Source organism: Nerophis lumbriciformis, linkage group LG25 (assembly GCF_033978685.3).
Source record: "Nerophis lumbriciformis linkage group LG25, RoL_Nlum_v2.1, whole genome shotgun sequence".
NCBI lineage: Eukaryota > Metazoa > Chordata > Actinopteri > Syngnathiformes > Syngnathidae > Nerophis > Nerophis lumbriciformis.
Genome location: NC_084572.2, coordinates 2,774,840 through 2,789,021, shown reverse-complemented (window position 1 = coordinate 2,789,021; position 14,182 = coordinate 2,774,840). Strand labels below are relative to the sequence as shown.

General features: G+C 43.5%; 1 protein-coding gene across 2 annotated transcripts in view; it reads left to right on the top strand.

Annotated features, from left to right (window-relative positions):
- Positions 1-14,182, top strand: part of dmtf1 (cyclin D binding myb-like transcription factor 1) — a 38,111-nt gene that overhangs the window by 23,738 nt on the left and 191 nt on the right. For both annotated transcript variants that reach the window (XM_061983556.1, XM_061983555.1), the window contains 15 exons: positions 344-459; positions 531-614; positions 689-774; positions 841-946; positions 1,032-1,108; positions 2,826-2,983; positions 3,080-3,112; positions 3,182-3,291; positions 3,356-3,584; positions 7,306-7,457; positions 7,522-7,698; positions 7,776-7,852; positions 13,603-13,761; positions 13,832-14,011; positions 14,085-14,175. In XM_061983556.1, coding sequence (XP_061839540.1) covers positions 351-459; positions 531-614; positions 689-774; positions 841-946; positions 1,032-1,108; positions 2,826-2,983; positions 3,080-3,112; positions 3,182-3,291; positions 3,356-3,584; positions 7,306-7,457; positions 7,522-7,698; positions 7,776-7,852; positions 13,603-13,761; positions 13,832-14,011; positions 14,085-14,175 — 1,828 coding nt within the window. In that variant the 5' untranslated portion in view covers positions 344-350. The remainder of the gene's footprint in view (positions 1-343; positions 460-530; positions 615-688; positions 775-840; positions 947-1,031; positions 1,109-2,825; positions 2,984-3,079; positions 3,113-3,181; positions 3,292-3,355; positions 3,585-7,305; positions 7,458-7,521; positions 7,699-7,775; positions 7,853-13,602; positions 13,762-13,831; positions 14,012-14,084; positions 14,176-14,182) is intronic.

The window sequence follows — 14,182 nt, the reverse complement described above, 5'->3', positions numbered from 1 at the left end:
ACACTTAGGACTACCACTGGACAAAAGTATTGGGACACTTAGGAATAAAACTGGACAAAAGTATTGGGACACTTAGGAATAAAACTGGACAAAAGTATTGGGACACTTAGGAATAAAACTGGACAAAAGTATTGGGACACTTAGGACTACCACTGGACAAAAGTATTGGGACACTTACACTGCACAAAAGTATTGGGACACTTAGGACTACAACTTGACAAAAGTATTGGGACACTGAGCACTAAAACTGGACAAAGTATTGGGACACTTAGGACTAGCACCTGCCAAATACGCGGGCCCGACCAACGCTGCTTGCAGCTTTAATTATTATTATTACTTGCAGGCGAGTGATGAGCGCCGCCGAAGAGGAGCGTGACGGCGACACGCTGGAAACGGTGGAGTCGGTCACACTGACGCACGACGACGATGATGGCGTCGTATTACACTCCCCCTCTAACGGTGCGTCACCCTCAATCCTCGACCCTTGACCTTTGCGTGCTAAGCACGTGTGTTTATGTGTGTGTGCGCAGATGACGACTGTGAGCCCCTTGCCAAAAAAGTGTGTGTCGCCCCAGAGGACTCAGACTCCTCCTTTTCTGTGGTGGCGGTGCCCAGTGAGCAAACACAATGAAAGAATTAGTCGCCGATTCATTCATACCAAGTTAACGTGGTCTTCCTGGGTCCTCAGTGGCCGACGACCACGAGCGCTTTGAGGTCACCATGACAACCACGGCGGAGGGCGGCCTCTCTCAGGAGGGCGTGGCTCACATTCAGGTAGGCCGCGCCCCCCCCGCCCCCGGCGACTTGCAGGTCACAGTGGACTCACAGGCGTGTGCGCAGGTCCTGCGTGAGGAGGCGCTGTCGGCCAATGAGAAGGCGGAGGTGTCGGCCGTTAGCCAGGCGTGGTTCACCACCAAAGAAGACAAAGACTCGCTGGCCAACAAAGGTCAGGACGCCATTTTTGGCGAGCACGTTGCTAATAGCGAGGAGCTAACCGAGTGTCTTTTTTTTTTTTGTCCTTTTGCCGCCAGGTCACAAGTGGAAACAAGGGATGTGGTCCAAAGAAGAGATTGACGTTCTCATGAGTAACATCAAGCAGTACGTCAAGGTGGGTTCAGTCTAGCCCAATACAGGTAAAAGCCAGTAAATTAGAATATTTTGAAAAACTTGATTTATTTCAGTAATTGCATTCAAAAGGTGTAACTTGTACATTATATTTATTCATTGCACACAGACTGATGCATTCAAATGTTTATTTCATTTAATTTTGATGATTTGAAGTGGCAACAAATGAAAATCCAAAATTCCGTGTGTCACAAAATTAGAATATTACTTAAGGCTAATACAAAAAAGGGATTTTTAGAAATGTTGGCCAACTGAAAAGTATGAAAATGAAAAATATGAGCATGTACAATACTCAATACTTGGTTGGAGCTCCTTTTGCCTCAATTACTGCGTTAATGCGGCGTGGCATGGAGTCGATGAGTTTCTGGCACTGCTCAGGTGTTATGAGAGCCCAGGTTGCTCTGATAGTGGCCTTCAACTCTTCTGCGTTTTTGGGTCTGGCATTCTGCATCTTCCTTTTCACAATACCCCACAGATTTTCTATGGGGCTAAGGTCAGGGGAGTTGGCGGGCCAATTTAGAACAGAAATACCATGGTCCGTAAACCAGGCACGGGTAGATTTTGCGCTGTGTGCAGGCGCCAAGTCCTGTTGGAACTTGAAATCTCCATCTCCATAGAGCAGGTCAGCAGCAGGAAGCATGAAGTGCTCTAAAACTTGCTGGTAGACGGCTGCGTTGACCCTGGATCTCAGGAAACAGAGTGGACCGACACCAGCAGATGACATGGCACCCCAAACCATCACTGATGGTGGAAACTTTACACTAGACTTCAGGCAACGTGGATCCTGTGCCTCTCCTGTCTTCCTCCAGACTCTGGGACCTCGATTTCCAAAGGAAATGCAAAATTTGCATGGTTGGGTGATGGTTTGGGGTGCCATGTCATCTGCTGGTGTCGGTCCACTCTGTTTCCTGAGATCCAGGGTCAACGCAGCCGTCTACCAGCAAGTTTTAGAGCACTTCATGCTTCCTGCTGCTGACCTGCTCTATGGAGATGGAGATTTCAAGTTCCAACAGGACTTGGCGCCTGCACACAGCGCAAAATCTACCCGTGCCTGGTTTACGGACCATGGTATTTCTGTTCTAAATTGGCCCGCCAACTCCCCTGACCTTAGCCCCATAGAAAATCTGTGGGGTATTGTGAAAAGGAAGATGCAGAATGCCAGACCCAAAAACGCAGAAGAGTTGAAGGCCACTATCAGAGCAACCTGGGCTCTCATAACACCTGAGCAGTGCCAGAAACTCATGGACTCCATGCCACGCCGCATTAACGCAGTAATTGAGGCAAAAGGAGCTCCAACCAAGTATTGAGTATTGTACATGCTCATATTTTTCATTTTCATACTTTTCAGTTGGCCAACATTTCTAAAAATCCCTTTTTTGTATTAGCCTTAAGTAATATTCTAATTTTGTGACACACGGAATTTTGGATTTTCATTTGTTGCCACTTCAAATCATCAAAATTAAATGAAATAAACATTTGAATGCATCAGTCTGTGTGCAATGAATAAATATAATGTACAAGTTACACCTTTTGAATGCAATTACTGAAATAAATCAAGTTTTTCAAAATATTCTAATTTACTGGCTTTTACCTGTGTGTATATATATATAAAGTATGCACATACAGTCTCCTTTTTTTTTTGAGTCAAAAAGTTTGTCCACCCCTGGTGTAATGTGTGTTTGTGTGTGTTTACGTTTCAGTCTCGAGGCATGGAGGACCCGGCCGAGATCATCTTTGAGATGTCCAAAGAAGAGAGGAAAGACTTCTACCGCTCGGTGGCGCTGGGTCTGAACAGGCCGCTCTTCGCCGTCTACAGACGAGTTCTACGGATGTACGACAACCGCAACCACGTTGGCAAGTGAGTGAGGAAGAGGGCGACGGCCTCAGTGACGGCGAAGAAGGCGTGCGCTAACATGAGGTGTGTGTGTGTGTGTGTGTGTGTGTGGTCGGTCAGGTACACCCCAGGAGAGATTGAGAAGTTAAAAACGTGAGTTTCGTCCGCGTCGTCTTCTGCGTTTGCCGTTTGTCTGGCGGTCACATGACTGTTGTTGTTCAGGCTGAGAGATCGCCATGGCAACGACTGGGCCGCCATCGGCGCCGTGCTGGGTCGCAGCGCCTCCTCCGTCAAGGACCGCTGTCGCCTGATGAAGGACACGTGCAACACGGGTACAAACTCGTTACTACGGAGCCGTGTATAGAGAGAGTATAGTTTAGTTTTCTTCGCGCTCAGGGAAGTGGAGCGAGGAGGAAGAGCGCCGTCTGGCCGAGGTGGTGTACGAGATGGCGGGCACGTCTCCGGGGTCGGCGGTCACGAGGGGCGTGTCCTGGGCGTCGGTGGCCAATCAGGTGGGCACGCGCTCAGAGAAACAGTGTCGCTCCAAATGGCTCAACTACCTCAACTGGAAGCACAGCGGCGGCACCGAGTGGACCAAAGATGACGACCTCAACCTCACACGAAGGTGAGGACGGAGGACACGTCCACACACACATATATACCTCTGTGTACTAACCCCGTTTCCATATGAGTTGGGAAATGGTGTTAGATGTAAATATAAACGGAATACAATGATTTGCAAATCATTTTCAACCCATATTCAGTTGAATGCACTACAAAGACAACATATTTGATGTTTTTTTGCAAATAATAATTAACTTAGAATTTCATGGCTGCAACACGTGCCAAAGTAGGGCATGTTCACCACTGTGTTACATGGCCTTTTCTTTTAACAACACTCAGTAAACGTTTGGGAACTGAGGAGACACATTTTTGAAGCTTCTCTGGTGGAATTCTTTCCCATTCTTGCTTGATGTACAGCTTAAGTTGTTCAACAGTCCGGGGGTCTCCGTTGTGCTATTTTAGGCTTCATAATGCGCCACACATTTTCAATGGGAGACAGGTCTGGACTACAGACAGGCCAGTCTAGTACCCGCACTTTTACTATGAAGCCACGTTGATGTAACACGTGGTTTGGCATTGTCTTGCTGAAATAAGCAGGGGCGTCCATGGTAACGTTGCTTGGATGGCAACATATGTCGCTCCAAAACCTGTATGTACCGTATTTTCCGCACCATAAGCCGCCCTGGGTTATAAGCCGCGTCTTCAATGAACGGCATATTTCAAAACTTTGTCCACCTATAAGCCGCCCCGTGTTATAAGCCGCATCTAACTGCGCTAAAGGAATGTCAAAAAAACAGTCAGATAGGTCAGTCAAACTTTAATAATATATTAAAAACCAGCGTGATGTGGGCGCGCATGGAGTCGTATATCAACATGGACGGAGCTGCGTGAAAAAAGCCACCCGGCCTCTTCGCGTAAACTTACCTTAACCACTCGCTCATCTTTTCTTCATCCATCCATCCCTTCGAGTTAGCTTTTATGATGACGCCGGCTGGAAAGGTCTCTTTTGGCAAGGTCTTCCTTTTGAATATCACCATGGGTGGAAGTTTCTGGCCATTAGCATGGCAAGCTAGAACCACAGTGAAGGATGACTTCTCATTCCCTGTGGTGCGAATATTCACCGTACGTGCTCCCGTTGTATCCACAGTGCGGTTCACAGGAATATCAAAAGTCAGTGGAACCTCGTCCATGTTGATAATGTTCTCTGGCCGGATCTTTTTTTCAGCTATCTTGTTTTTACAATATGCACGGAAAGTAGCCAGCTTTTCTTGAAAGTCTTTAGGCAGTTGCTGTGAAATAGTAGTCCGTGTGCGGATGGAGAGATTGCGTCTTTTCATGAACCGGATCCCTGTCGCTTAGTAGGAGCCATTTTGTGGTCTTTACAGATGTAAACACACAAAGGAAATTAAACGTAATATCCGCGCGCTTCTTCTTCTTCTACGGGGGCGGGTGGTTGCTTACAGTAGAAGAAGAAGCGCTTCCTCTTCTATGGGGGCGGGTGCTTACCTTGGCGGTTGCTTGCGTAGAAGAAGCACTTCCTCTTCTACGGGGAAAAAAGATGGCGGCTGTTTACCGTAGTTGCGAGACCGAAACTTTATGAAAATGAATCTTAATATTAATCCATATATAAAGCGCACCGGGTTATAAGCCGCACTGTCAGCTTTTGAGTAAATTTGTGGTTTTTAGGTGCGGATAATAGTGCGGAAAATACGGTACCTTTCAGCATTAATGGCGCCTTCACAGATGTGTAAGTTACCCATGTCTTGGGCACTAATACACCCCCATACCGTCACAGATGCTGGCTTTTCAAATTTGCGCCTATAACAATCCGGATGGTTCTTTTCCTCTTTGGTCCGGAGGACACGACGTCCACAGTTTCCAAAAACAATTTGAAATGTGGACTCGTCAGACCACAGAACACTTTTCCACTTTGTATCAGTCCATCTTAGATGAGCTCAGGCCCAGCGAAGCCGACGGCATTTCTGGGTGTTGTTGATAAACGGTTTTCGCCTTGCATAGGAGAGTTTTAACTTGCACTTACAGATGTAGCGACGAACTGTAGTTACTCACAGTGGGTTTCTGAAGTGTTCCTGAGACCACGTGGTGATATCCTTTACACACTGGTGTCGCTTGTTGATGCAGTACAGCCTGAGGGATGGAAGGTCACGGGCTTAGCTGCTTAAGTGCAGTGATTCTCTGAACCCTTTGATGATATTACGGAGTGTAGATGGTGAAATCCCTAAATTCCTTGCAATAGCTGGTTGAGAAAGGTTTTTCTTAAACTGTTCAACAATTTGCTCACGCATTTGTTGACAAAGTGGTGACCCTCGCCCCGTCCTTGTTTGTGAATGACTGAGCATTTCATGGAATCTACTTTTATACCCAATCATGGCACCCACCTGTTCCCAATTAGCCTGCTCACCTGTGGGATGTTCCAAATACCGTATTTTCCGCACTATTAGCCGCACCTAAAAACCACAAATTTACTCAAAAGCTGACAGTGCGGCTTTTAACCCGGTGCGCTTTATATATGGATTAATATTAAGATTCATTTTCATAAAGTTTCGGTCTCGCAACTACGGTAAACAGCCGCCATCTTTTTTCCCCGTAGAAGAGGAAGTGCTTCTTCTTCTACGCAAGCAACCGCCAAGGTAAGCACCCGCCCCCATAGAACAGGAAGCGCTTCTTCTTCTACTGTAAGCAACCACCCGCCCGCGTAGAAGAAGAAGAAGCGCGCGGATATTACGTTTCATTTCCTTTGTGTGTTTACATCTGTAAAGACCACAAAATGGCTCCTACTAAGCGACAGGTTTCCGGTTCATGAAAAGACGCAATCTCTCCATCCGCACACGGACTACTATTTCACAGCAACTGCCTAAAGACTTTCAAGAAAAGCTGGCTACTTTCCGTGCATATTGTAAAAACAAGATAGCTGAAAAAAAGATCCGGCCAGAGAACATTATCAACATGGACGAGGTTCCACTGACTTTTGATATTCCTGTGAACCGCACTGTGGATACAACGGGAGCACGTACGGTGAATATTCGCACCACAGGGAATGAGAAGTCATCCTTCACTGTGGTTCTAGCTTGCCATGCTAATGGCCAGAAACTTCCACCCATGGTGATATTCAAAAGGAAGACCTTGCCAAAAGAGACCTTTCCAGCCGGCGTCATCATAAAAGCTAACTCGAAGGGATGGATGGATGAAGAAAAGATGAGCGAGTGGTTAAGGTAAGTTTAAGTTTACGCGAAGAGGCCGGGTGGCTTTTTTCACGCAGCTCCGTCCATGTTGATATACGACTCCATGCGCGCCCACATCACGCTGGTTTTTAATATATTATTAAAGTTTGACTGACCTATCTGACTGTTTTTTTGACATTCCTTTAGCGCAGTTAGATGCGGCTTACAACACGGGGCGGCTTATAGGTGGACAAAGTTTTGAAATATGCCGTTCATTGAAGGCGCGGCTTATAACCCAGGGCGCCTTATGGTGCGGAAAATACGGTAAGTGTTTGATGAGCATTCCTCAACTTTATCAGTATTTATTGCCACCTTTCCCAACTTCTTGGTCACGTGTTGCTGGCATCAAATTCTAAAGTTAATGATTATTTGCGAAAAAAAAAAAAGTTTATGAGTTTGAACATCAAATATGTTGTCTTTGTAGCATATTCAACTGAATATGGCTTGAAAATGATTTGCAAATCATTGTTTATATTTACATCTAACACAATTTCCCAACTCATATGGAAACGGGGTTTGTACTGTATGTGTGTGTGTCAGAATTTTAGAGTTGGAAGTCGAAGATGAAAATGAAATCCAGTGGGAGGAGCTTGCTGGCGGGTGGAGCAGCGTGCGCTCGCCGCAGTGGCTGCGATCCAAATGGTGGAGCATCAAGAGACAAATAGCCAATCACAAGAAGATCCCCTTCAATGGTAGGCGCAAGAAAACTATTGATGTTTCTTGTAGTCAGTCCTGACATCTTGCGTGTGTGTGCAGTCTTAGTCAAGGCCCTCCACGAGGTCATGGCGTCCTCGCAGGCGGCAAGCGGCTCATGCAGCCCCTCCCTCCAGATACGACTCAGCCGATTGGAGGAGAGCGGCGCTGGCCCCGCCTCCGGTTCTGTGGCGGCGTTGCAGATTCCCATGCAGATCCCGCTCCAGATCACGCACCTGGGTGAGGCTCGCCGCCGTACTCGCGCCGCCCTCCCCTCATTTGAGCGCTGACCCGAGTCACTTCATTCTGCTGCTCAGACTCGACGACGGCAGGCGGCGACGGCGACGCCATCACACTCAGCGGCGCAGCTCTGCAGGCCTTTGAGATCTTGCCGGTAAGTGGATGTGCTAAAGCAGGGTTGTCAAACTTGAGGGCCACATGGGAGTTATGGCTGCCATCAGAGGGCCGCTTGTAACAGTGAATAATGTATGAATTTGCCTCTGGATTTCATTATTATTATTATATACATTGTTATGTTGACCCTGTGATGAGGTGGCGACTTGTCCAGGGTGTACCCCGCCTTCCGCCCGATTGTAGCTGAGATAGGCTCCAGCGCCCCCCGTGACCCCGAAGGGAACAAGCGGTAGAAAATGGATGGATGGATGGACGTTGTTATAAGTAGACTGTCAATTTTACTGGAAAAACTTTACATTTACAAAATTTCACTGTAAAATGTTTTTTTTTTTTACAACATTTTACAGCATACTTGCCAACCTTGAGACCTCCGATTTCGGGAGTGGGGTGGGCGTGGTCGGGGTGGGACGGGGGCGTGGCTAAAAGGGGAGGAGTATATTTACAGCTAGAATTCACCAAGTCAAGTATTTCATATATATATATGTATATATATATATTTATTTTATTATATATATATATGTGTATATGTATATATATATATTTATTTTATTATTTATATATATATATACGTATATATATATATTTATTTTATTTTATGTATATATATATATATATATTTTATTATATATATATATATATATATATATATATATACGTATATATATATATGTATTTATTTTATTATATATATATATATATTTATTTTATTATATATATATATATATATCTACGTATATATACACATTTATCTTATATATATATATACACGTGTATATATATATATATATTTATTTTAATATATATATATATATATATATATATATATATATATATATATATATATATATAAAATAAATACCGTATTTTCCGCACCATAAGGCGCCCTGGGTTAAAAGCCGCGCCTTCAATGAACGCCATATTTCAAAACTTTGTCCACCTATAAGCCGCCCCGTGTTGTAAGCCGCATCTAACTGCGCTAAAGGAATGTCAAAAAAACAGTCAAATAGGTCAGTCAAACTTTAATAATATATTAAAACCAGCGTGATGTGGGCGCGCATGGAGTCGTATATCAACATGGACGAAGCTGCGTGAAAAAAGCCACCCGGCCTCTTCGCGTAAACTTAAACTTACCTTAACCACTCGCTCATCTTTTCTTCATCCATCCCTTCGAGTTAGCTTTTATGATGACGCCGGCTGGAAAGGTCTCTTTTGGCAAGGTATTCCTTTTGAATATCACCATGGGTGGAAGTTTCTGGCCATTAGCATGGCAAGCTAGAACCACAGTGAAGGATGACTTCTCATTCCCTGTGGTGCGAATATTCACCGTACGTGCTCCCGTTGTATCCACAGTGCGGTTCACAGGAATATCAGTTGCTGTGAAATAGTAATCCCTGTGCGGATGGAGAGATTGCGTCTTTTCATGAACCGGATCCCTGTCGTTTAGTAGGAGCCATTTTGTGGTCTTTACAGATGCAAACACACAAAGGAAATTAAACGTACGGTAATATCCGCGCGCTTTTTCTTCTTCTATGCGGGCGGGTGGTTGCTTACAGTAGAAGAAGAAGCGCTTCCTGTTCTATGGGGGCGGGTGCTTACCTTGGCGGTTGCTTGCGTAGAAGAAGAAGCGCTTCCTGTTCTACCGGGAAAAAAGATGGCGGCTGTTTACCGTAGTTACGAGACCGAAACTTTATGAAAATGAATCTTAATATTTATCCATATATAAAGCGCACCGGGTTATAAGGCGCACTGTCAGCTTTTGAGAAAATTTGTGGTTTTTAGGTGCGCCTTATAGTGCGGAAAATACAGTATATATATATATATTTATTTTATTATATATATATATATGTATATATATATATTTATTTTATTATTTATATATATATATATACACGTATATATATATATATATTTATTTTATATATATATATACATATATATATATATATTTATTTTATTATATATATATATGTATATATATATATTTATTTTATTATATATATATATATATATATACATTTATTTTATATATATATATATATATACATGTATATATATATATATATATATATATATATTTATTTTATTTTATATATATATATATATATATATATATATATATCTACGTATACCGGTATATATATACATTTATTTTATTTTATATATATATATATATATACGTGTATATATATTTATTTTATTTTAATATATATATATATATATATATACACGTGTATATATATTTATTTTATTATATATATATATATAATAAATACTTGAATTTCAGTGTTCATTTATTTACACATATACACACACATAACACTCATCTACTCATTGTTGAGTTAAGGGTTGAATTGTCCATCCTTGTTCTATTCTCTGTCACTATTTTTCGAACCATGCTGAACACCCTCTTTGATGAAGCATTGCTGTGTGGCACGCACAAAAGTGCTTTCATCAAATGCACTAGATGGCAGTATTGTCCTGTTTAAGAGTGTCACAACATTGCTGTTTACGGCAGACGAACTGCTTTACGGTAGACGAAAACTTGACCGCTGTTGTTGTGTGTTGTTGCCGCGCTGGGAGGACGTTAATGAAACTGCCTAACAATAAACCCACATAAGAAACCAAGAACTCGCCCTCCATCATTCTACAGTTATAACGTGATTGGGCAGGTATGCTGTTTATATTGTGGGTTGGCGGACTCAGGTCCTCATGGACCTGAGTCCGCCTGAATTTCGGGAGATTTTCGGGAGAGGCGCTGAATTTCGGGAGTCTCCCGGAAAATCGGGATGGGTTGGCAAGTATGTTTTACAGTAAATGGTAAAACAGTACCACTGTTTTTGGGGGTTTTTTTACGGAAAAAGCTGGCAGCTTAGTTGCCAGAATTTTTGTGTTAAAATTACAGTTTTTTTACAACATTATATTGTGAATGGAAAAAAGTTCTTTTTTTATTCTGGCAACTTAGCTGCCAGTTTTTCTACCGTAAAAACAAATGTACCATCTTTCCATTTACAGTAATACGCCGTTAAAAACAACAACCGTAGATTTTACAGTCAAAACGGTCAGTTCAGTCAACAGAATTTTAACGCAAAATACAGTAGTAGTTTTTTTCAATTTACAGTAATAAAGAACAATGTAAAATGTATTCTCATTATTATTAATTTAATGGGTAGTTTGCTGTAAAGTTAAGTATTTTTGTTTAGTGTTTATTGTGAGCGAACTGTGGTGCTGATTTTCCCCCAGGGATCAATAAAGTACTTTCTATTCTATTAGACAAAAACATGTTTGGAAAGTATGATAATATACTGCAATATTTGTTGCAATATTGGATACTGTTAAAGCAATTTCAAGCAGAACATATTAGGGATGTCCCGATCCAGGTTTTTGCACTTCCGATCCGATACCGATATTGTTTTTGCATTTCCGATCCGACACCGATACTGGCCTATCCGAGCATGTATTAAAGTTTAAAGTTATTTAGCCTACTTAGTTGTCAGAATCATGTTGAAAAGGGTTTTAGTACTCTTGATAACAACTAGCCAGCTGAATTAGGGGAGTTTGAATAATACACAATGGTTGGTAACAAGAAACTGACCTGTTTATTCAAGGATAAACACAAAATAGACAAAATGATACATGACAAACAGAAATGGCATCATTGAAACTAGGGCTGGGCGATATGGCCTTTTTTTAATATTGCGATATTTTAAGGCCATATTGCGATACACGATATATATCTCGATATTTTGCCTTAGCCTTGAATGAACACTTGATGCATATAATCACAGCAGTATGATGATTCTATGTGTTTTGATTGATTGATTGAGACTTTTATTAGTAGATTGCACAGTACAGTACATATTCCGTACAATTGACCACTAAATGGTAACACCCCAATAAGTTTTTACACTTGTTTAAGTCGGGGTGATTCATGATACAGATATATACTATCAGATATATACTATCATCATAATACAGTCATCACACAAGATAATCACATTGAATTATTTACATTATTTATAATCCAGGGTGTGGAGGGGGGCGCCGGATGTAAGTGTCAAAAAGACAGCCAAAAGAGTTTGATATGAGAATAAATCTAAAGTTAAAATATAGGGTAGAAATGCACCCATTTGCAGGAAATGTAGTCTTGATTTTCAACATTTTCTTTCAAGGCTCGCATGTCTACATTAAAACATTCTTCTTCATACTGCATTAATATATGCTACTTTTAAACTTTCATGCAGAGAAGGAAATCACAACTAAAAAAATATCACTAATTTTTTCATACGACGTTGATGTGGACATTTTTGCCTCGGCATTTTGATGGTGTGGGCGTGTGGCGCCGAACGGAGATAAGCGTCTCGACAGACGTCACAATATTTGAACAATGATGACGAAAACTGTTTTCTCTGTCGTGTCCGTGTGTCGAAAATTGTTATGCGCTTATTTTTTTTATTAGATTTTGTGCGTGGCATAGATTTTGCTATGCGCAGAGGACGCTTAAACGGTGCGCAATTGCACAGGCGAGCACCTTAGAGGGAGCGTTGCTCGCACGGCTGCGCTAGCATCACAGCTAACGTTAGCCATGCTGCTACCTCTCTGCTCGGGGAGGACGTATACGCATGTGACGTATGACGTGACGTGTGTAAGAAGGTGCACTTGCTGTCTGTGAGAGGGAGACACAGGAAAGAGTGAGAAGAGCCTGACGTGTAATGCCAGCAGCTAAAAGCAACTGCGTGAGAATTCACAGACGTGTGGATGTGTTGAAGGTGTGCTGGAAAATGCGGAACGGAAATTAGGGAGCAGCAGAAAAGTGGAATGTGTTATTTAAATCGGTGCGTTGGAAAACACGGACCGGAGTATTTTTTTAAACTGGATCTGGATCGGCATTTTAAAGTTAAAGTACCAATGATTGTCACACACACACTAGGTGTGGCGAGATTATTCTCTGCATTTGACCCATCACCCTTGATCACCCCCTGGGAGCAGTGGGCAGCAGCGGTGGCCGCGCCCGGGAATCATTTTGGTGATTTAACCCCCAATTCCAACCCTTGATGCTGAGTGCCAAGCAGGGAGGTAATGGGTCCCATTTTTATAGTCTTTGGTATGACTCGGCCGGGGTTTGAACTACCTACTCAGTGGCCTAGTGGACCTACTCAGTGGCCTAGTGGTTAGAGTGTCCGCCCTGAGATCGGTAGGTTGTGAGTTCAAACCCCGGCCGAGTCATACCAAAGACTATAAAAATGGGACCCATTACCTCCCTGCTTGGCACTCAGCATCAAGGGTTGGAATTGGGGGTTAAATCACCAAAATGATTCCCGGGCGCGGCCACCGCTGCTGCCCACTGCTCCCCTCACCTCCCAGGGGGTGATCAAGGGTGATGGGTCAAATGCAGAGAATAATCTCGCCACACCTAGTGTGTGTGTGACAATCATTGGTACTTTAACTTTAACTTTTTAACTCACAACCTACCGATCTCAGGGCGGACACTCTAACCACTAGGCCTTGCCGATACGCAATTTTTGGCAAATATAGGCAGCCGATCCGATCCAAATATTGGATCGGGACATCCCTAGTACATATATTTTTTTCAGTCAAAATGAAAAAATTCATTACATTAAGTACTTTGTTGACACATACCATTTCCAGGTGTTTGGGGGCCAGACCTGGCCCCCGGGCCTTAAATTTGACACCTGTGTGCTAAAGTGATGATGATGATGGTGTTGCTGTCAGTCCTTCCAGCTGCAGCCCACCAGCACGCCGGGCACATACGTCCTGCAGACAACGTCCAATCAGGGTCTGCCCATCAGCTTAGCCAATAGCGGCACCGTTACCTTGACGACGGGCTCCTCCTCAGCATCCCACGAGCACATCATCCTCCACAGCCTGGCGGTTCGTCTCCACGCCGCTTCCGGACTTATCCGCACGAGGACCACGCTTTAATGTTTCATGTTTGTTCAAGGCCGACAGCCTCTGCTCCGGCGACGGCGTCATCATCCAGACTCTCACCTCCGACTCCGCCCCCTCGGACCCTCTCGACCAAGCAGAGCTGGTCGTAGAGACCGAGGGGCAGAGTCAGGATGCTTCCGGTATTCTGGAAGGTTCGGAAAAAGTGGCGGGAAGTGAGGAGCCAACGACGAAGGTGTGAAGGAGTCTGGTAAGATGTGTGCCGCGACTCTGATCAAAAATGTCAACATCTTGTCTGCGGGCATCAGGAGATGACCTCCTCAACGCCGCATCCCGAGATACCGAGCAACGGCGCCGTCCTGATCGTGTCTCCTCCCAACATCAGCAGCACGCTGACAGGTGATGC